Source organism: Mesitornis unicolor, unplaced genomic scaffold (assembly GCF_000695765.1).
Source record: "Mesitornis unicolor isolate BGI_N332 unplaced genomic scaffold, ASM69576v1 scaffold5422, whole genome shotgun sequence".
NCBI classification, from domain to species: domain Eukaryota; kingdom Metazoa; phylum Chordata; class Aves; order Mesitornithiformes; family Mesitornithidae; genus Mesitornis; species Mesitornis unicolor.
The window spans coordinates 34747-57359 of record NW_010171094.1 but is presented as its reverse complement, the minus strand read 5'-3'; the positions used below and the strand labels follow the sequence as shown (position 1 = coordinate 57359).

General features: G+C 40.3%; 1 protein-coding gene across 1 annotated transcript in view; it reads right to left on the bottom strand.

The window, feature by feature from the left end:
• Positions 1–10319: 10319 nt before the first annotated feature.
• The window catches only part of SRPX (sushi-repeat containing protein, X-linked), a gene marked incomplete at its 5' end in the record, with an annotated part of 20268 nt that continues 7974 nt past the window's right edge, over positions 10320–22613 (bottom strand). Inside the window, 6 exons of the mRNA XM_010179896.1 lie at positions 10320–10857; positions 13219–13340; positions 14666–14799; positions 15249–15428; positions 15978–16099; positions 18144–18270. Coding sequence (XP_010178198.1) covers positions 10677–10857; positions 13219–13340; positions 14666–14799; positions 15249–15428; positions 15978–16099; positions 18144–18270 — 866 coding nt within the window. The remainder of the gene's footprint in view (positions 10858–13218; positions 13341–14665; positions 14800–15248; positions 15429–15977; positions 16100–18143; positions 18271–22613) is intronic.

Below are 22613 nucleotides of genomic sequence, written 5' to 3'. Positions count from 1 at the left end.
ATTTTTAACCCAAGCTTCTCATACGGATTTTGTTTCTCTTGAAGCCAGTGAGAACTTGACCTTGTACAGAGATCAGACTGGCTTTCTCTGTCCGTTCTGGTGACTGGTGTGCAGCTGATGAACACCTCTGCCTGAAGAGGGGCATGGAGTGAGCAGATTCTCTAATTAGCCATTAATAAGTAATGCCTGGTTTATGTATCTCCTTCTGGGTGAAAGATGGCCTAAAAGACAGCAGTGATACAGCACAAGCAGATTCAGAGTGAGTCAGTGCTTTGGTATTTGAAAGATAAGAAGCTATAATGTTCTGAAGGATACCAAACAACGTTTCTTTTTAATGTTTTTTTTTGTTGGGCTGTGCAAGATAGCAGTTTTGGGACCATGCAGCCCACCAAGGAGGGCCAGTGCACAGTGGTGGACACTAGGAATAGGTAGCAGGTGAGCTGGTGTTCTGGCATTCTCTGGGTTATTTTAATGCACTCTATAAAAGGCAGACTTGGTTCAACATAATCAAAGAGCCTCTAATGAAAATAGCAAATTCCCAGTTTCCAGAACTACGTGGCATTACTATGATTTCCATTCAGTTGACAGCTGTAGCCAAGATCATTGGATGTCATTGAACAAAGGGAATATGTTCACACACCTGTCCCCATCTGATGAGTCACTGAGATGAGATTCATACTGGGTTTGGACATAGTTAGTGAAGACCTTGATTTAACAGATTGTGTAGTAAAGGGACACTATTAAAGCACATGCCAGAATTATTTGCACAGCTGTGGAATTTATTCTGCATGGGCTGGAATCCCATTCAGTTGTGCCCACATGCATTAATTAATAACCAGAGGAGTGCTTTTTCCTCCTGAACATCTTCCTGTGAGTTAACAGTGGATTTAGTGATAAGAGTGGGTTCTGGCCAATTCAATCATTAATCTTATTAACTATGAAAATTGTTCCACGGTAATTTTGACATTTGGCTTCCAAAAGTGATTTTACACCTACTTTAATTGCCCATCTTTTGGGGACTTACACAGGTCTCATGTGAAGAACATGCTGTTTTGAGTAGTTGTTGTAGGCTACTCCTACCATCATGAGATAGGATTATAATCTTCTTTCAAGAACTGCACATGTCAGCTTGCAAGATTGGATAATAATATAATTGCACGACATGTGATTGCTCAAGTTTTAAGACAAAGGAAGACAAATAAACTGAGTGAATAAAGTTTCTTCTGAATTTTCCAGAATTGGAGCACAGCTTCCTATCTGAATCGGTAAATTCACTTATAGCTATTCTCACCTTTTTTATTTTTCCTCCAAATGTTTTCTTTTTGGAAGCAGTGTAGTATTAGTATTATGTGGAAACATAGTTCTTGCATAAATTACTAGAAAAAAACCCCAACTTTCAAAGAATGTGTTGTTCCCTATGGATCAAAACACTAGTATTCGAAGATTTCTGTGAAGACTGAAGACCATAAAATCTAACTTGAGAGATACAAATGTTGTTCTTCACAATCCAGAAACTGCAAGAAATCTAGAGTGAACTGAGAGCAAAGTAGCTAGAGCTGGAAACTTGGACATCTGTGGCTGTCCTAGTGTACAATTATGCACATGTATTTAAAACTGAATCCAAAACCCTAACATTTAATATCCATTCCTTTTTTTTTTCTCTTAAATATGTTTTATACTGGTTTTGGTTTGAGTGATTTGAAACTGTGGCTAAGTTTACAAGCGGTCTTTTGAAGTCCTAATATTATATTTTTTAAAAAGGTATTTTTGTTAAAAATAATATCTTAGTTTTATTAAAACAATTTACCCCATTATGAATATTTTCTATTAAAATTCACACAAAAAGCCATTGGGAGTACTGCTTGTCCAGTTTAAGACCCATAATTTTCAGAAATCACCAAGTCATCTTTGAAAATAACATTTCTTTTAGAGAATCTCAGTTTGGGAACCAAAAGTCAATAGTTGCTCAAGAAAACAGACTTCATTTTTCTTCTTCACCTGTTCTTTGTTTTCTGCTCAAATTGGGCAGTGAAGCAAGTCCAGTCTAGTTTTTTTAGCTGCCTTTTCATTTTATGCCACAGATGCTCTGAGCTGATAAAATAGAGCACATATACCAAACACGTGGACTTCATTACCTTTTTCTTATCATTATAGTCTTTCTTTAGGTATTAGATTTCTATTTCTTTTTGTTTTTTTGGTCTCAGCATCCCCCAAAATGAAAACAAACTTAACTTTTGGCACCTAAGCTACATCTCTCTTTAACAGAATCATCTGAGTTATCTTGGTTGTTTGTACTGCAAACCTGCATTTATTTTGAAAATAATAACATTATATTGACATGGAGGCACAAGCTTGATTTTTTTCACTAGCTGGAAGTTGATTCAAAAAATAGAAAGCTTGCTAATCTAAAGAAAATTATTCTTCAGGGTAAAATTCCAGCTAGAGTTGTAGAGGAACATTGGGCAGATGCTTTGGTTTTGCTTCATTTTGATGGTGAAAATGGGAAAAATAAGACAAAATATCCTCCAAGTTGGACCCCAAAAGGGAAATCTTCTTTTGCCAAATTGAAAACCTTAAAATAATTTTGAACTGAACTAAATCTTTTCCTTTTACATGAAGTACAAGAGTATGTCCAACGGTATTTTCAAACCTTCTAAGCATGAATATTTTGGCTAAATCAAGTCTTGCTTTGAAAGAAGAAAGCCTGTGCTGTACTACTTCAGCTTCTTCCCATTTTGGTCCTATGGCAGAGTTTGCGATGAATGGACTCATCTGGGAAGTGTCCCTCAGCTCATGCATGGGCTTTAAGTTCTGCCACTTCCTTCCAAAGGGCCACAATTTCACTATGAGCCTGGACCTGAAATCATAGCCTGGGCTATGAACAGACTTTAGGTGTCAACTGCAGTTCAGCATATTTGAGGGACAGTTTCACCTGGGAGGTAATTTCAGCCAGGGTGGGGGTGTTTGGCAGTAATGGGATTTGGAGTAGTACAGGGAAATGACCATCACGGTTAGCAGTGACAATTCTGCATTACGGTAGCATATAATAGGTATCCCACTCTGCCTCAAATGAGCCTCAGAGAGATGATGAGCATCAGAGAAACACTAGAGCAATTTGGCCGGCTTTGCTGTTCTGTGATGTTAGCGGCACATTTGTACGAAGCATTTGATTTGTGGAAAATGTCACATTTAATTATATCTCTTGTGTCTTTGGTCTCTTCTTTTACAAAAATGATATATGGTTTGGGAAAAGCACGAGATGATTAACTGCAGATGTGATTTCTCGTTTCTCAGATATTTGAATTAATTGCCTATAATTGTGCATCATCACGTCCTGTGTGTTACCAGGCTGAAGAAAAAGACAGAAAGACAGAAATTAGGCTAAAGCCTTCCCTTTGTATGTATGCTTATGGTATTGAAGGTGCATGAATAGTTTATTTAAGGCTAATTCTTAGGAGAAAATAGCCACCATTTTAACTGTTTCATAAACTCTTGCCCTGAGTAACTAGGTACAGCAGAGCTGGTGTTTCTGAAGTATATTTCCACATAGACAAATAACGGAAGATGCATCAGTAGAGAAGAAACCTTCTGTACAGTGGGTTTTAAAAATGTGTTGCACAATGCATTGCGCTCAGATATTTTTCTAGCAAAGTAACTACAGGAAAAGATCACTATCTTTTTCCCCTTGTGATTAAACTTTGAGGGTTTGACCCATTAAAGAAGAATAGAAGTGCAACTTTTGTTGTAAAATGTGAAGGAGGGTCAGTAAATTTGTCTTTAGATAATGTGGTTATTGCCAGTATCCACTAAAAAAGCCAATGCTGAGGACTCTTCAAGACTCTGCCATCAAACTTTGATGTTCAGACCTGTTCTCTGGAAGTTTCTCTGCTCAGTTTATCAGCTGTATGGGGACTTCAGGCTTCTAAATGTTTATGCTCTTGCTTGCATGCTTAGATGCCAAAAGCAGGCTAAAATAGGTTTGAAATGGCCTCTCCATTTCCTCTACCTCCATGTTGTTACGTTTGAGCAAGGCTGGGAGGAAAGCTGCAAAGACTTTGAAGACGCTGTTGCCATCTTCCTTTGCTAATCCAAATGCCGTTGCCTTCCTTGAATGCCTTTTAGATGCCACATTTTGATCTTTTTTTCCCAGCTGGATGCTTTAGCAGGTGGTTTGAGAAAGAAGGCATTGGAATGGTGAATATGTTCTGATCATGGTGCATTAGACTGGAAACTTGCTCTTCTGTGCCTCTTCCACTGCAGATTATGCTAGGTAGCATGAAAGAAACATTTTAATGTATTTTTTAATTTACTTTTCCTGCAGCATAGCAGCCATTGAGCATCCATTGCTGGAGCTAGATAAGGAGAAGATGTAACAAGAGGGTTGCATTTAGACTGGCATAAATTTGGCTTCTTGAGGGGTATGCGTATTGCCCAACTTCAGGCTTGTAAACCTTGTGGTTTGCTACAGAGTCAATGAAGAGAAAGACTACTTGAATCTTCTACATCTTCAAAAAAGAGCTGAGAGTCCTGTTTCCACAGCTGTCTGGTCTGTGAGTTCACACAAGAATAGTAAGGGTTGTACCCGAATCTTTGCAAGGGTCGCTCTTCCCTTCATCCCTCCCTTCAGCAACCCTTCCCAGCACGTCCTACCTGAATGTTAATCTCCAGTATCTGGAAGGAGGCAGGATGAAACAGTTAAGCAATAGCCCCACTTATTTTCATCCATACAAGGTAAAAACTGAAATTTTACTCACCTAATATACAGTATTGATTTTCAGCACTTTGCAATGACAGAAACGACTGTCTCCTGAGAGCTGGTCCATGGAGTTTGTGAATTTTCTTAATATATATTTTTGGAAAAAAAAAGTTTATTATTTATTTATTTTTACACACAGAAATGTTAACATTTGAGAACCCTAGAAAAATGGTCGTAGAACGTGTGATGAATTCCAAAATAGGATGCAGGCTTTTATTTTCCATAATGTCTTTTACCACAACTCGGCAGGAGACGCTGAGAAGCACGCTAGCAGAACCTTACCACTGTGTCCCATGGATTTCCTGCCTGGTGATTTCATATTTGATAAGTGGTAATAATACAGTGTTAATTATACTGTGTATATTGACACTGACACCAGAAAGTGAATCTCAACTTGCTTTTAAGATGTTTTTTAGATTTAGCTTGTGAAACTTACCCTTGCTGAATCTTGGCCCTTTCTTTAGATATATCAAAATAATTTATTTAGATTAGTTATTTCTACAATTCTACTTTGTGGCAATAACATATATACATATATATATGGCTGTGTGCTACTGCTCATGACAGCTTGTTGTTTATGTTTGAGGATAGTTCTAATCGCTGAGGTTTGCCTAAAGCCAAGCATAGTCATTTGTTGCAGCAATTAGAGAATGTCACGTATCCCTCATTCTGCCTTTGTTCTGCTTCAAATCTGTTGCTCACTATTTGTTTAATTATTCTGCTGGATGCAAACAGTAGTAGCATTGAATGGCGGCACTGCAATATGTTAAGTTCTGCCTAAATTTAGACAAAACAAAATGTTTCTTGCCCAGAACATTTTTGTACTGTGCACTGTACGTTCAGTTTTGTGGACTAAGGTGGCTGGTAATACACTTGCAGCTGTTATCAAGATTACTGTTCTGTCTTTTAAATTAAAATACTGAAACGTTGCTGTGTCCTTGTCTCTCCTAAAATGCATTACAGCAAACTATAAGCATGTGTCTCAGGAATATCCCACATTATCTCATTGAGGTAAAGAAATCACCTATATATGATGAATAATGCAAGAGGCCTGGCATGTCTTCAGAGGTGGGACTCCATTGACAGTGTCTCTCTGCTTTTTTTTGTTTGCCTTAACTTCTACACTTTAAGTGGTTTTAAGCTATCTTCTATTTCATAAACCTTAAACCTGCTTTCTTTTTAACATGGAATTCTAAGAATAAGAAATAGAAAGTGTTCTCTCCCCCCTTGCTAGAGAATTCTTTCACACGTGCCTTAACCCTGCATGTTAAGCAGGTCCTCTTCTCCACTGGTCTCCTACCTCTTCCCTAGTTCATGGTCCTGCCCACCTGAAAATCCAGGTATGTTCAAAATGCTGCTTTTCTGTAATTAGTAGTCCTGTTTGTTTGTTTGGGTGTTTTAAAGAAATAAAAACAAACAAAAAGCGTTTGATCACCTTATGTATACTTTCAGCTGAGTCGTGTACACTTTAACTTACATCTCAGACCTGAGGCCTCTCATGCATCTCCTTTTGGTTCTCCAGTTCCCAGGGTTTTGTGTCTTGCTGGCCCTTCCCAAGTGTCTGAGACAAACTAGGAAGCAAATACTGCTCCTGGGCTCTGGGCCTCTGCTGGCTTTGCAGGAGTCTGAAAGTCCAGCTCGCTTACCTCAGTGGGGTTCTGGGTATGATTTGGGCACAGGCAGCTGGCTCTTTTGCTCTCGTGCCACTCATGTCTAGTTTGTCCCCATGATGGTTCTGGCTTTTATGGAGTGGGAGTCCATAAAAGTCCACTGGTAAACTGGAAGGCAGCTGTAGGTAAGGAAGAGCCCTCCTCCCATTTATCTGCTCCTCATATCTTTCCTTGGGTTACCTCCTCGAGGTAACAAATGCTATGCTCTCCTTGCAGATGTGAAGTAATGTGAAGTAATTGGCCAAGCTAATTACTGAAATTCAGGTCTTGGTTTCTTTTTGAGCTTGTGGGTGGCAGTGGGAGATATGATTGTAACTAGATACGCACTAGCATGGTCTGCAGGGACACTGACCTTCCCATCTGTTTCCCTTGAGCTTTACAGAGCACACAGCAGCCGGATCACTGCTTGAAAGAGGCCAGAGAAATGCACGTGCTATCCACAACTGCCCGTGTCCTCACTGGCTCCTTCAGCCCAGGCAGCCTTGCTGCTCTCTGCCTTCCAGTGTCTGCAAACACTTTCCCAGTCCTCCCTGCACCGAGCTGCCACACAAACATTTTTGTATGCCACAGATGGGGTGAGAGAAATGGGCAGCAGCTACATGGCCGAAAGCAGCTGTGTCATCTCCTGACAGTGGGAAGTACTCACTCCCCTTTTCCCTTTCTGTGGATGCACAGCACTAACAGAGACAGAGGTGAGTGGCTGGAAGTGATCTTGCGCTGAGATTGCTCAGCCAAAGCTCCATTATTTCACCACCTCAATTTAAAAAATGGCTTGCAATCATGAGAGTATTTAAATGTGCTTCAGGTTACTTTTTAGCCTGTACATTTTCATTAATTACATGATGCAGTCTGACTCATGCTCTTATGCAAGTACTGAGCTGTAACGAAGCTGTGTGTTGTAGCTCTAAGGGTCATTGGTGTTTTCATTAAAATGCTATGCTTTCTGGCCCAGAGGGGATGGTTTGAACTTCAAGAATAGGGATGTGCAACTCTAAATTTTGTGTCTCCTCTGCAGGTGTAAAGGAGATGCATGATAGCAGGGGCTCTCATCAAATTAGGTGGATTCTTGGGCAGGATCTGGGGAAAAAATCATGTTTTGTGCTCATGAGAAACTGCTGTCTCCCTTTGTTTGCAAAATATGTTGCATGACAGAAACAGTAATTTTTTTCTGGTCTAAAATGACTGACGTCTTAGAGTTCATATTCAAAACAAAAAAATACTTACAGATTGATACGGGACCCTCCAGGCCGTGGCTGTATCAGCGCACTGTGATCTGTCACATCTCCTGCAATGACTAAACTGGAGGTGGGAGGGGAAAGGACAAGGCTAATGATAGGCCCTGCTTCTTGGAAACAGCCTTTAACCTTCCAACTAAAATTCATGCTTTAAGCAGGATTTGCATTTTGACAGCAGTGGTAGGATTAGCAGCTATGGCAAGAAGAGCCATGTTGGTAGCACAACAAAGACGCCAGCCTGCGTGCTTTTGAGGGAGGTGAATTTTCTGTTCAACATTTAAAAAAAAAGTGCACTAGTGTAGATACTGCACCTTGTTTACGCAGGATTATTTTTCTCGGATCAGAGGTCTACAGGATGAATAACTGGAATATATTTGAATACTTGGAGTTTATTTGAATATATATAAGCTGGGCTAAAGCAAGAAAGAGTAAGTCTCTTTTTCAATTACTCCATTCCCAAACAGCCAGTCTGCCACATCCCTGCATACTGTACATGCAGGCTGTTTTGACTCCAAAATAGAGATGGCACATGATGTTTCTCACTGTTCCATTCCTCCCCACAAAAATGTACAACAGAAAATGCCAGGAACCTTATATTACTAATCATGAACAGCTTTTCTTAATCACTGGGTTTTAATAGATGTTCTGTGTAGAGCTCTAACTGGTAATCCAATCACTCATGCACTCTCTTCCACTTACAGGAAATTGAATTAACAGCCTAGTGCTTGCAATCACTTTCCTGATTGTAGCAATCATAAAGCCCCACTCCTGTTCACCCAGTCCTGAAATACAGCTGGATGCACTGGTTCTGTACCTAAATCAAAATGGAGCAGCAGCAGCAGATTGGAACTGCAGCAATGCAGTAGAAAAAATCAGGGATTTTACTATTAATGTAAATCATTGGAAAGCTGTTTATATGCTTTTCAAATAAGAGAGTGTGTGTGTGTGTGTGTGTGTGTGTGTGTGTGTGTGTGTGTGTGTATACAAACCTGTCGACCTGTGCATTCGTGCTATAAGCATCTGCATGTGGAAGCACCCGAGCCGAACTGTGGCCACAGCAGTGTGTGTGAATGTGTCCCAGGCTGTCTCTGTTCCACATATGAAACTGAAAGTATGACGCAATTTGGTGTGCCCTGCCATGCCCAGTTTTCTTAACCACTGGTGCTAGGCAGCAGAGGAAAGGTGACTTGGGGTTCAGCTGTGTCCATCAGCACACTGATTCTTATCCTTCTTGCTCCTCTAAAGTGGGTCCAGGACTGACATTCCTTTTGGTTTGAGGTTTGGAACAGAAATGCTGTTTCTGTGATTTTATTTTTTTTTTTGTCACCAATCCTGTCCTTGCATCTCATTCCCAACGTCAACACTCAGAAAGCTCAGTCAGGGCTTTCTTGCTCTTCAGTTGCTTAGCCTTGCAAACCTGGCACTACCAACTGCAGAGTTCAGGGTGTATCCAGATATCCTCTGCCCTTGGCATCAGCACTACAGGCCATGCTGTGCTGTCATACCTACCCTTGGGTGCTTAGTATCAGTCTCCAATATTCTGGGAAGCAGACCATCCTGTTCAGAAGACACTGCCTATCACCACCCACCCCCTCCTTGGTGCTGTCATGCTTCAGTCCACAAATTAGCTTTTGCTAGCCAGGGTCACGGCTGACTTTCCTCTCTTGACATGCATTTCCTCATTAATCCACTTGGAGGAGCAACCTTTTTAAAAGAGATTTTCTAATTTCAGAGGGTGTGACAGACCAAATTCTGGTAAGGATGCTGATAAACAGTTCCTCTGCTACCACCAGAGCATACAACCAATCAATCTACCTTACAATCAAACAAACATTTGACTGAAAACACAAGGCTGCGCTCTGAGTGGCAGACACTAGAGTGCTGCTTTTCACACATGTCAAATTATGCATCAGATCCCATAAATAGGTGTCCAAAGCTATAACTCACAATTTTCACTCCTTTGATGCTTGTATTCCTGATGCATGATGTGTATTCTTTGCAGTGGACTGGTCAAACTGTGAGCTATAATAATAACAATGGAAAACTCTTTCCTTTTTTTGATTGCCTCCTAACACTCTTTACTAAGCAGGGAACTTTAGTTAATTTTTAAGTGATAGACTTGCAAATGTTTTTCACAGATGTGGAAATGACAAATCCTTGAAGGTTCCCTGGGAGTAATGTTTCCCTGCCATCAAATCAATCACCTGGTCTGTCTCCAAGATGAAGAGGGGAAAGAAATCTGCTATTCCAAGACTGCTGGACATGAAAAGCCAGAAGCAGAAGCATACCAGGTAACAGGATATTTTTCTATCAAGCACTGCAGTATGTGGCCTTCAGTAATTACTGCCCATCTTCCACACTGCTCACTGTTCCTTTAGATCTTATTCCTTCTGGCAATGACTTCCACACTTCTGCTAGCAGCTATTTTCTCCTCACTGAAGCTGAAAACAGGTACTTACACTGCCCTTAGCTTATGCTTTCTATCTGTGATGGACCATATTATTAGTGGAACTGAAAGGCATTGCCGGGTTGCTTGTAGACTTTCAATTTGAGGCTAATGTCTCTGTTATAATCATTTGCAGAGAGGTATGTTTATCTAACTTCTGAATTAATCAATCAACTTCAGTCTCCAAGAGGAATTTTAGACAACTACCTGTTTGCAAAACAACATTTTATTAATAAGAAGACATAAACAGTAAGAAAGAAATTCCAATTTTACACTGAATGAAAAATCCAAAATAAACTCCCAGAAACGTGCCTCAGTTCTTCACTCTCTGTACAAGAAATTCCACTGGGTAGTAATCCTACGTACATGTTTATCTAAAGATGGCTGAAAGTACAAAAAAGCATCATGCATGCTTCTATGCAGAGTAGCTACACAGCCCAACAGACTTAACAGTACACAAAAAATCTGTACATCAGTGATTAAAAAAGCCATGCTTTGTGTAGCACCAAGGGGAGAATTACGTGGATTAAAAAAAATTCACTGACAACTGCACCCTCTGCAATCCTGAATTAGGGACATGACTGGCCAATTTCTGCTTGCAGTTTCATTTCTTCTTTTCTCAAGGGAAAATTGTCAATAAGTGCAAAGAGCTCTGCTGGCGTTGCTGGGAAAGGATAGCGCTCCTTGTCCATTCCGTGCTTGTCCATCACCACGATGTTGAAGTTGTAATGGGGGATCCTCAGCAGCAACCTGCCAAATAAGGAACTCATTTGTGAAAGCCCGTCACCTACCCCCTGGGCATTTCAAACTAATAAATGGCAGGAGCAGCCTGCTGGGTCTAAGCAGAGGAAAGGTGGGGGGGGCGGTGGTCAGAGGGGGCTGTATAGGGTCTGCTTTGTTTCAGCTGTAAGAACAAGGAGTCAGAGCATGTGCTTCAGGCTGGACCTCTCTGCATTAGGGCAGGGTCAAGGTAACTGCACTCAGCTCTGTTTTCTTCTTTTTCTTTCTATAGCACATGCTGTTACCTATTGCTATCACAAGAGGAAAAAAAACAACACACAAGGCAAAATAAACTACTATATACATTGCCTAAAGAAAACCATTGTAATGGACTAGAGTTACAGGTAGACTATTCCCTTTCTTGGCTGCCACATGGTATAAATCTACAATGAGAAAAAAACAAGACAAAATAATTGGAGTCAGTTTTCATCAATTCCTAATGACTATCTACCTGGTGGTAACTCCAATGAGGAGAACAAAAGCCACAGTTAACCACAGCTGAATCCTTTCCTTTCAAGTGCTAAAAGGAGTTGTTTGAACTCCTTTGGAGCTGCAACAGTAACAAAAGTATATCCTTGGTGCTCTTTTCATCTTCTACTTGAAGGAGTAATGAACTAGAAGGTCCTTAGACATGCAGTCAGTCAACACTGGTGTGGGGAAATAAATTCCGGCAGCTGTGACAGAATGGTGTCAGGACATGAAAGCTGCCATGAAGAGGGTCTCAGTAAGGTGTAAAACATCAAAACTGACGTTCCAACAAGTTTGAGTGCTCCAGGCATCATCTTGTTGCAATTAGAGAACACGGCTATTAAATCCAAACTAAAATAAATTTTGAAGCTAAGCTATGGTGATAGGAAATTACATTCCTTTTATGCCTCATCTCACCTAAGAAAAATGTCTACCTTGTACAAATCCAAATGCTAACCTTCTGAGGTTTCCATAATTTTAACTATGGATACCTGTGCTCATTAGTTTACTGAATGCCAATTCTGGACAGCATCTTTATTCAAGATATTTAAGGGTAAGTTTCATTTTGATTTAAGTGCCTTCCAGAACTGGAATGCTGTAGTTCACACACTGCAGTAACAACAGAGAAAAAAACATCAAACGGCAAACTAACTTTCACTGAGTGGAGGGCAGGTCACACCAAACCAATTTCTGAAATGTAGCTCCACTAAAGGCTGCAGGGCAGAGAGAGGGCAGGCAATGAGGTATTATCAGAGCTGCTTATTTTCTACAGAGCCACAAGAAAACCATATCAACTTTAGTAAAAGTACTTTTACTTTTCTGAATAAAAGAGAAACACTTTGTGCTTTCTTTTTCTTTTTATAGAGAACAAATGTTTTTCTTTTTTGCAACCCAAAAAAACCTCTCTGACTTGTCAGCATTTTTTAATTGTCCCAAATGAAAACTTGCTCCGTTTCCTCAGGCATATCACAGAAGATGTTGCCTAAACTGCTTCTGGACTCCTTTCCTAAGTAACTACCACCTTCCCTGCCAACCAGGCCTTCACTTTTGGCTCTTACAGGCTCCCTGTCTCTAGGAAATGCTGGCACTTGAAGTCTCCCTTTCAAGTGAAAACCAACCCCCTGCTAGTCTAAAACCAAGTCGAAACAATTTAGGCACCTCAGTCCAACTGCTGAATGTTGTAGTTAGGCTGGGGAGGTCGAGGTAATTTCCCCTTTGAAATACTGCCCCTATCATTTCTACATGTGGGACTTCAAAGGGCAACCACTGCTTCCCCTCCTAGCCTAGCCACAGCCACCAACAGTGCTGCAGAGGAGATGAGCTGTCTCTGCCATTTGACAGCTGCTCCAGGGCTGTGATTGTGGCAGGTCATGACTGCATCAGACCAACTCCAGCACAAATACAGACATACTTGAAGTATTTCACCCTAACACCCATTTTGGGTGGCAGCATCCAAAAATATAGACTTCTAATGTGATCAAAGGGATACACAGGGAGTTCACATGAATTCAGAAATTTACTCACTTAGAGCAAAGGGGCAAGGAAGACGTGGCACTTTTGAAAGAGTGGCCTAGACTTCAGCTTGTTTCACATTTAAATAGGTCACAGCCCATTTAAAAATGAAACAAGCTGAAGTCTATGGCCTTAATTTCATAAATACTAAATGGCTATGATTTGCAGTAGCTATTACACAGCTAGAGAGCAAATTAATCCTAAAACTTACTTGTCAACATCTCTTTCCAGTGTGTAGCTATGTATATTAGAGTAGAATATCTATATTTAAAGAATAAGATGCAGGGAATCACAAGCACTACATCATATATGCTAAGGTGCAAACACAAGAGCAGTGAGAGGTTACTTTACCTGAGTTGCAGGGCAAGTGATGGGGGCAGCAGCTTTACACCTATTCTTCCTATCTGTGCTGGGAAGACTCCAACCAGTTCAACTACGGTAACATGTCGGAGGTCTAAACCACATTGTGCAGGCTGGAAGGGTTGAAAAAAGAAAGAGGTGTCTTAGTTATCACTGAGAGAACACAGGGTTGTTCTGAGCATGCAGAGTGTTCATAAAGAGTCTGAACTTCTGTCAGTGAGATGGTTTGAACTGAAATGAGAGAATACTTTCAAAAGTCTCTAATTCTCACTGCAAAGAACTAGAGCCTCATGACTTCAGAGGATGTTAAATGACAGGTTCTTAACTACTCTAAGAAAAACAACACACACAGGGATCACCTAGGAGAAATATAAACCTGCCTTTGTAATGACACAGAAAGATGCCAGCATATTAAGCATTGTGCCAGTAATCTAATGTGGCAATCACAGAAAGATTTGTGAAGTGGAAATTGACTGCAGAAAGATTTCCTTTATGCTATCTTATTTGACCACTATCAAGCAGTGGGAAAAGTACTAGAGCTATTAAACATAGTATTTTTAACTATTTTATTTTGATCAATACATTGAATTTCCTTGCCAACTTAATCTAATGGGTGAAAAGAAAAACTTTTTTAATACAACTGTAACTTAAGCCAGCAGTTAAAAAGCATTACTATGTTCATATCCCAGCTACTATTTATACTGAATTTTGTTACAGTTGTGAGAAAGGAAACAAGATAGAAGCACTTGTCCTGTGAAAGAATACTGGACTGGCTCCTTTCCCTGAGGGCACAGATACATTTCAGAGATACATCCCTAATCTAGCAAGAACTCAAAAAGGGCATCACATTTCCAACACATAAGAAGGATGATTACCAGAAGTTCTCTTTTTTTTCTGGAACAAAATACCCCAGTGCTGTCTCTGGCACTCTGGATGATTTCTATCCCGAGTCTCTGATCCTTTTTTTGCTGATGCACTGGTTATTTCTAAAGCTGTTCACACTTCCATGCATAGTAGTTACAAAGTCTGTAAGCCTGGTTTGCATGAACTGCAACCACTGAAGTTCTGGATGGTTTAGGGGTTTTTTTTTCAACTTCTTTAAGAGCTGAGTCAGGGAATGATTATTGAGCATAAGTTTAATATTCAGTTAATTTGGGGAGGATGGAAGAGGGACAGAATTGCCTGGGATTTAGGAACTGGTCAGTCAGAGGCAACACTATCAAGAATGGAGCTGAATTAGAGGCTGGGGAGATGTTTAAACTCAAAACCATGTAAAAACGATTAATCCAGAACCACTACTACTTCAGTCACATCTCCTGGAGACTGCACTATAACAGCTGAAGTTTGCAGATTTAATATCAAAGAGTGGAGCTTGTCCCCTTGTGCCTTTCTTGAAATAAAAAAAATAATTGCGCCTTCCCCCAAAAGTGTGTTTTACCTGCAGCATCCCCAACTGCATCCTGTAGAAGAAGTTGGCTGCAGTAGGAGTTGAAATAATTAGCAGTCTCCGCTTCTCATAAAACTGATCCAGAAGTGCAGCTGCAGTCCTCACATTCACATTAATATTCATGGCTAGAAGTAAATTTAAAACAAAAGTTACAGAGTATAGTGAAAACAGAGCTGTTTCTGAAAGCACAAACTGTTAGCAGAAGCACAGGAACAGGAGAATAATTATAGAGAAGATATGGGTGAAATACTGGCCTCACTGAAGCCAACAATTTTATCTTAAGCTGTTCTGGCTTGCAAGATGGATTGACTCCAGAATGTGAAGTTTTGTATGGAGTTTTGGGCTAAAACACACTATCAGTTGTGAGGTGCCATCATCATCCTAGCAAAGGGCAGTCAAAGGTGGCAAAGGCTTCAGTTCTAAGTGTAAACTGGCAGAGGAGACAAAGATGTTAGGTTTCTTACCTCAAGGGTATTAAAGTTTGCAGCTGTATTCCACTCCATGCCCCCTTTCCAAATTTTCATTGCCAGGATAACCATTGCTTTTCAGGTAAAGTGGTGAAATACTCACTTACGTGCACAGGTTGGCTCCACTCCTGACCACCCCAAATTGTACTGGCATACTCTAGCTGGGCTTCCTTGCAGCTCATAGCCACCGATGCAGGAGAACTCGCATGTAGCACCGTAGTTATTTCCATCACCTGAACACTTGATGTAGCCATTATCAGGGGCATTTAATTTCACACAGCGCCTGACTTTAAGCAAATGGCAAAAAAAAAAGGGCATGAATCACACTTTGTTATTGGGTAACATGGCCAGTGAAATACCAATACAGAAGTCATTTTCCTGTTTGCTTTCTATAGTATTAGAGTCATGTACTTAAAAATCCCAAATAACCAAAAAACTCACTAACCTCAACTCATAGGTAAACTAAAATGATACAGATGTATAGGTGTATGCATGTGATTGTAGTATCATGGTGACAAAAGGTCATGGAGCACAAAGAGTTGAAGGTGAAACCTATCGGTTTAATCTTCACATATTCAACTCTAGATTTTGAGATCTAGACTTGTGAGAGGGCAGCTCTGGTTCACAGGACCGATCAGGATGTGCAGGGAGAAGCCACCCACCCTGCCGCAGGCCTGGCCCCAGAGTCTTGAGCAAGACATCGTTCTCCCTTTCAGCATCAACACACAGTTTATGCACACATAAATATGCAGACAAATACAGAAATTGGGACATTTCTCAAACTGCCTTCTAAGTCAGATGCAAATCAGTGACTGTATTTATATTCTAAAACATACCTCTGACTTTAACAAGAAATTTGCAAGTGCCTTTGTTTTCAGCTCTGTCATACACGGTATACTGGATTTTGTGGTCGCCTTCTGGAAAATGTGACCCTGGTGGCAAGCCTTTCAAAATAACACTAAAACGGGAGATAAAATGGGAGGGGCATTGATAAATTCACCAGTATTTTCCTACTAACAATGCTATAAAAGCCTGAAGAGTGAAGGCTGGGATATGCTGAGATTGTCTGGCTGCACTACATGACTCAAGACTGAGAGTAAGCAAAGTAAGAAGCTGGGCAGCAGAGACCACATGATGTAAACTTGCTACCAACAGCCCACCCTGCAGTCCAAAAAGGGTCCCACCCTGCTGACACGAGGGATGCAGAGTAGGCAGGGCCTGCTCACTTCCTATAAGACAATCCATAGTGTAGCCAAGCATCATGCCATACCCAAAAGACCTCAAGCTTTCTTTTTCTTACATAAGGAAAAAATCAAGATTGATCCTTGCTCATCTTGTATAGCAAATAGTCCACTGCCAGGGTTGTAGTGTAACCAGGGCCAGCAGAGCTTAAGAAAACTTCCAGTCTCTTATGATGGGGATGTGCCCCCATCTGGCTGCTCTGCACTGCTCCTGTGATTATACTATGTACAGTTATAATTGTACATTATATATGTACAACGTACAAAAATGCAACAGAAAGTGAGATTAATTGTCACAGTGGAAGGCTGTGGTGATCCAAAGCAGCATTTTTGCCTAGAACTTGTTCCCATCCTGTGAACGTGTCAGGAGAATTCAGACGTGTTAAACACAGCATCACTACTGAAGCAGTGAGGGTGAGCAGTGCTCCACCTAACGGGAAAACTCATGTGCTCACAGGACTGCAGGACCCAGTGCACTTAAGGAAAGCACTGTACACTCTATTAAAACGTCACAGTTTAGCAAGATTTTATAAAAGTAGATTTATTGAAAAGCTTCCACAGATTCAACAGCTACCTTCTTTTGAGTTGGGAACAGCTACTTGTATGACAAAGTCTGCATGGGATATTCTCCAGTTTTTTTGCCTCCCAGACATTATTTCACCAAAAAGACTTCGGGATTTCTTTATTGTGCCACCTTTCAAAATTTTTATTTTATCAGGCTTAGGTTTTTTGATGCTGTTAGTTGTCATAGATTTATCACATTAAACCTTAGCAGCAATATTGTTTTTAACTGTGTAATGAATTCTTCTTTCTAATGTTATTAAACTGTAACAATAAAGCTTTATTGTATTCACATAAAACTGTAAACATCTTTATGCTTACAACTTTTGAGATTTTAAGCTCAACCAGTCCACTAATATAGAGTTAAAAGTTATAACTTAATGAAAAAAGAAGCAGATTTTCTATACTTTTTCCATTACATTAATCTAGATACAACTGATATAAACCCTGCATTATATAGATAAGTAAATTAGAGACGGTGGTATAATCACAAATGCACCTTGCTCTTCTGGAAAATGTGACTGTGAGACCATAAAAATTGACAAGGATATTTTGAAGAAAGTGTTACGTTTAAATCTAGTGTCTAAAGCTCCCTAAGTTTCAAATGGGAGGTATTATTTTACAAGTAACTGCAGGATGCTGTGACATCAGTACCCAGCATTACTTCAGGAAGAATCCTAAAGAAGATTGCAGCTATTGCTTTGTGACACAATTCACCTTGTTTGTTCTTTTTTAAGATAGTCAAAACTGCCTCTGCTGCTACCCCCAATGCACTATTATCTTCTCATTGTTATGTATAAAAGGCAACTTACTGTAAGAAAACTTGTGTATGAGAAGAGACCTACAAAGCAGCTCTGGAAAATTTCACAGGTGCAGTCAAAATGCTATTGTCTTTTATTCCATCAGCATTAAAATAACCGCAACCATCTGCTACCCTTTCCTACATGCCGTGATGAATGATTCAAAGTTGTCCACTTTTAATTTAATGTTGTCAAACATGAATGATTCAAGTTGTCAATTTTTAATTTTTCAATTAAACATGCAGTTCTTTACAGGATATTGACATGTGGCAGCTATAAATAAGCATCTTGGATTAAATAAGGGGAAAGGGTACATGGCCACCCTCATCAGCTGAACTGATAACCAAGAACCCCAGGAATAAAAAGGAGAAAATGCAAACATTTACAGATTTGCACCTACTCTGTCAGAATGCCATCAGCTGTGTCCCTTCCCTCTGGGGTGTCCCAGAACACTCTGGCCGTCAACTTGTTGGGCTCTGCAGTTTTCTCCTTCACGCTGGGGCACTGGATTCTTGGAGGTTCAGTATCTGTTGAAATAAATGTCACAGAAATGAGCACCCGTGCATCCATTATAGCTATGCATTTTCTTCACAGCTCTTGCCCTGCTGCAGTGTAACCTGGGACCACCTTCAGCTCTCCACCCTCCTCAACACTCAAGCTGTCCCAGTCAAGGCAGGTGGAGCCTGCACTTCCCACTTTTTTCTGAGCAAAGTAAGAGATGACAATGATCAATTCCTTGCAATGTTAAAAACTAATTAAAAACAGTTATTCTGAATTTCTTTATATAGTCCTCTATCAACAAATGGACTCTATTAACTTTGAACTCTAAGGAAGGATCTCCAAGATTGTACTTGAGGAGCCTGGTCCTTCTGTTTATCTGCTCTTCCTCTCTTTGTTCATCTGTGTGGTAGATACTGTGATTAAAAACATTTGTAAAGCACAGTGAACATAAATCCCTCTCTGCATAACTCTAAATTTTTCTGTTAACTTGTTGGTTATTTTTCCTGCAGCAACAGCAAAAAGAGAAACAACAGAAGACTGAGGAAATCATCATTTTGCAGAGAGAATTGCTACTACATTTGATTTTTTTCAAGTAACACTTATAATAATGCTTTACAGGTAGTACAAAATAAAACAGACTGGGTAAGTTCTGAAAGGTTTGTACTTTACAAGAGCACCCTTCACTAAAGATAGATAAGACACCTTTTTCTTCTTTACAGATTCATTAACTTTCTCACTTCACAAGTTCATTCACTCCTTCCTTCATCTGCTACAGTACACAAGTAAGCAGGATTTGCAAGCATCCGCTCCAGTTGTAGGAAGCACTTTGTCTCCTTTCCCCATGTTTCTTATTCACTCTCTTATTTTTACAGTACCTTCCCATGATGTGTGGAAATGTGCTCACACTGCAGCCAGCCAGAACTATGTTGCTCTCAATAACACCCCAGTGCAGTTGAATCTGCGTAGGAAATAACTGGGTCTCACCAAGGCTGCTTCTGGCTCCGGTTAGTTTACTGTGGCGACAGCTCACCACTGTGCTGCCGACAGCATGCATTTATTCCAGCATTAGGTTTATTTAAAGAAAAAAATGGCATTTAAAGACCCTGTGTTTTAAGCACTTAAATAATCAGAAAGCTCATTACACTATTAAACACAGAGACGAATGGTTGGCACGAACCAGCTTGGACTTCCACATCTAAAGACAAACAATATGGTTACTGGGGGAACCAACTCACAGAGCATCCAGGGGCCAGGCAGCCTTCTTAGCTGGACTTCAGAATTCCTGGAAAGGCCATTTTCTTTGGTCATTTCCGCTGCCTCTTAGCATTCAAATGGCACTAAATGAAGCCCACCAGAATAACTCCGCTTTGAAATGGGCCAAGAGAAAGCAGCTACCAAAGAGGCTCTTTCACTGCAATGGCCACTGGGATGCATTAAATCAAGCAGCACTTGGGTCTTTTTCCTCATGCCCTTGTACAAAGTGGCAGCCAATCTACAGCATATTAAACACCTTGGCCACAGTTTGACAGAAGGGGGACAAGTCTAAAAAAAAAAATCAACCCATTTAAATGCAGAGAAGTTGACCAGAGACTATCCAGGCAGATGCACAAGTTACAAAACTGAAACACAACACCCCCCCAAAAAACCCCCTTCAATCAAATGTATAATGAAAGCAAGGTGCCTACCTGCAGGTTAGAAAACTAAACTGGTTTCAAAACAAACCCCTACAGAGGAACCCACAAGATTGCTGACTCCTGGGGAAGCTTTATCAGAGGGAAAAACCATCCTGAAAGTGCTGGATTGCCAGACTCTCCTGCTTAGTAAATATTGCTGGGCAGAGCTGGAGCCAGGACATGCTGCAAGGTGTCTGACCCTGTACAGCCGGTTTTACACTTTTACTACAGTGTCACTGTTGAAAGAGTGGAGAAAAGCCATGCGGATTTACTTAAGCTGTTTAGCAGGGTGATGTATTAAACGGGTGAATCGCGCCTGCAAGATTTCCATCATGGGCACATTATGAAAACATAATTTATTTATTTTTTTGAGTTTTCATACAAAATTTGGCACTGTTCAGCTACTACTTCTCTTACATTCTTGTAAATTGTCACTTTTCTCGGCAGCAGCAACTGGTACTCCGGCTCCATGAGGGGAAGTGGCTTTGCAGACACAGCATCAGGAGGTCAGCAGTGGAACACCAAACTTTAAAGCAGCCTTTTGAACCTCATAGAGAAAAATACTAAGATTTCAAATAGGTTTTGTGAATTTGGGATGACAAGAAGAAACAAACACAGAGATGGCACTGAATGCCCACTGCTTGCGTATTCAAGAGTTCGTATGGGATACGTAAATGGTCTGCAGCTACATAAACATGCTGTTATTACTGACTGCTGATGACATTAAATGACAGCTGGAAGTTAATTAAAAACATTAGTCTGTGTAAAAAAGCATGAAGAGATGAAGAGACTGAAAATCATAAAAGGGGGAATGAAAAACATTGTTCTGCTCTCCCCACCCAGCTCCACAAGGCATTGCTCTGTATTTCAAAACAGCCATTATTGGGGCCTGTATAATTAGTGACTCAGAGTGCAGAGCTTGCTGCAGACATGGTAGTTGGAAGCTGTCAGTTAAGTACTCATCAGTACAGTCTTAGGATGTGACAGAAGGATGACTTAGCATGGTGACAGCCATTTACTACAACCCCTGTTATACAATCAGGAGAACAAAACCTTTATAGAAGAAAAGAAGGTGATATTTTTCAATCTTCTGGAGGAAAACACCTATTTCAATCTATGTTACAGCACATTACAGATATAATGGAAACATTATTCAAGTGAGTATCAGCATTTTTAGCCAACTGATAACCAAAAGCAGATGTATGTTCATCTTTTTTAATCTAAGTTATTTCAGCATTGTGAAGGATATCCTTCCTCTTACAGGAGAGGGACAGACTTATGTCTGACTTTTAGGATAGAACACTCAGTGTCTGTAAGGGCTTCTGTAAGCGACTGCTAAAACATACCTAATCTTCTCTAATTTAAAAAAAAAAAATATATATATATATTCCCTCCCCTCTCTTTTAATGAGTACCTGTTCCAGCAATGATGTTAGCCTGATGCCTTTCCTACATGGATCTTCACCACCGCACTGTGAACCTCAAGTAGTTTAGTGCAAAAAAGCTACACAGTGCAACTGCAGTACAAAAGAGTAAGGAAAGCCTCTTGTTTTCAAGAGGAATATAAAGTCTGGTTTGCAGTAATTTTGCCATACTTGATGCTAATAGCTGTGATGTCCCCAGGTCACTTCCCTAACTAGTTGTAATGACATGAACTTTACCAGCCCATGCTTATGATCAAGTGTAACATCCCTACTGTGCACAGAGCAACTAACTGCTTACACACTAGAGTAACAAATGGAACAGCTTCTTTACCTTTGCATTTAATCACTCCCCTCACCTTAACTTTACTCCTCAGCTGAAAGTGAGGAAGAACACCTATTCAGCCAGTTCTCTCCTGCCCACAGGTAAGCTCTCCTAGGCTGTGGGTCACTACTGACTTTTCCTCAATTACTGAATTCAGCAAGGGATGTGTGTTCAACTGCACTATGCTGTTAGGGACACGTCTGGTCACAAAAAAAGTCTATATCCTACCTACCAAGAGGTCAGAAGCAAACCTTATTAAACAGTTTGTTAACTGCATAACTCACTATTTGCATATAGGAACTCTGTGTACACAAGGTTTGAAGGGGTCTTCTCCATATTATGTGGTATTACCAGAACTTAAATAATAATAGTATTACTTTCACTGGGTTACTTGGGACTTGCAATAACGTCCCATGCAACAACTATCCTGCATTTTTAGAATCAAAAAGTAGTGCTAATGCTAATTTAAGATTTTTTTTTTTTTTTTGCTTAAGACATACTAGCTTACTCTACTCTGCAATACAGCATCCTCTGTAACAAGCACCCCATCACTGCAAACAGATGAGGTCCAGAAACTGCCAGGAAATACAGAGGAAAACATTTTATCATTCCCAAACTTAAAAGGATTTGTTTTTCTTCCTCCACCCACACCATTGAGAAGGACAAGGCTTGTTTTTGTAAATAAAAACAAGAGACACCACAAACAGCCTAGACCTACGCAGCAGGATCATTTCTATATTTGTACAACACCAAGTAACAGGAAACCTGAAAAACATTCTATAAACATCAGCCCACAGTGGAGACTCCAAAGCCATTTGCTAACCTAGACTGAGCCACAGGCATTCTGAGGAAAACCAAATCATACACAAAAAAACACTGAGCACAAATACTCTACCACCCACATGCCTAAATTACTGGTAGTCAATTCAAATGGCCAAAAAAATACTTTAC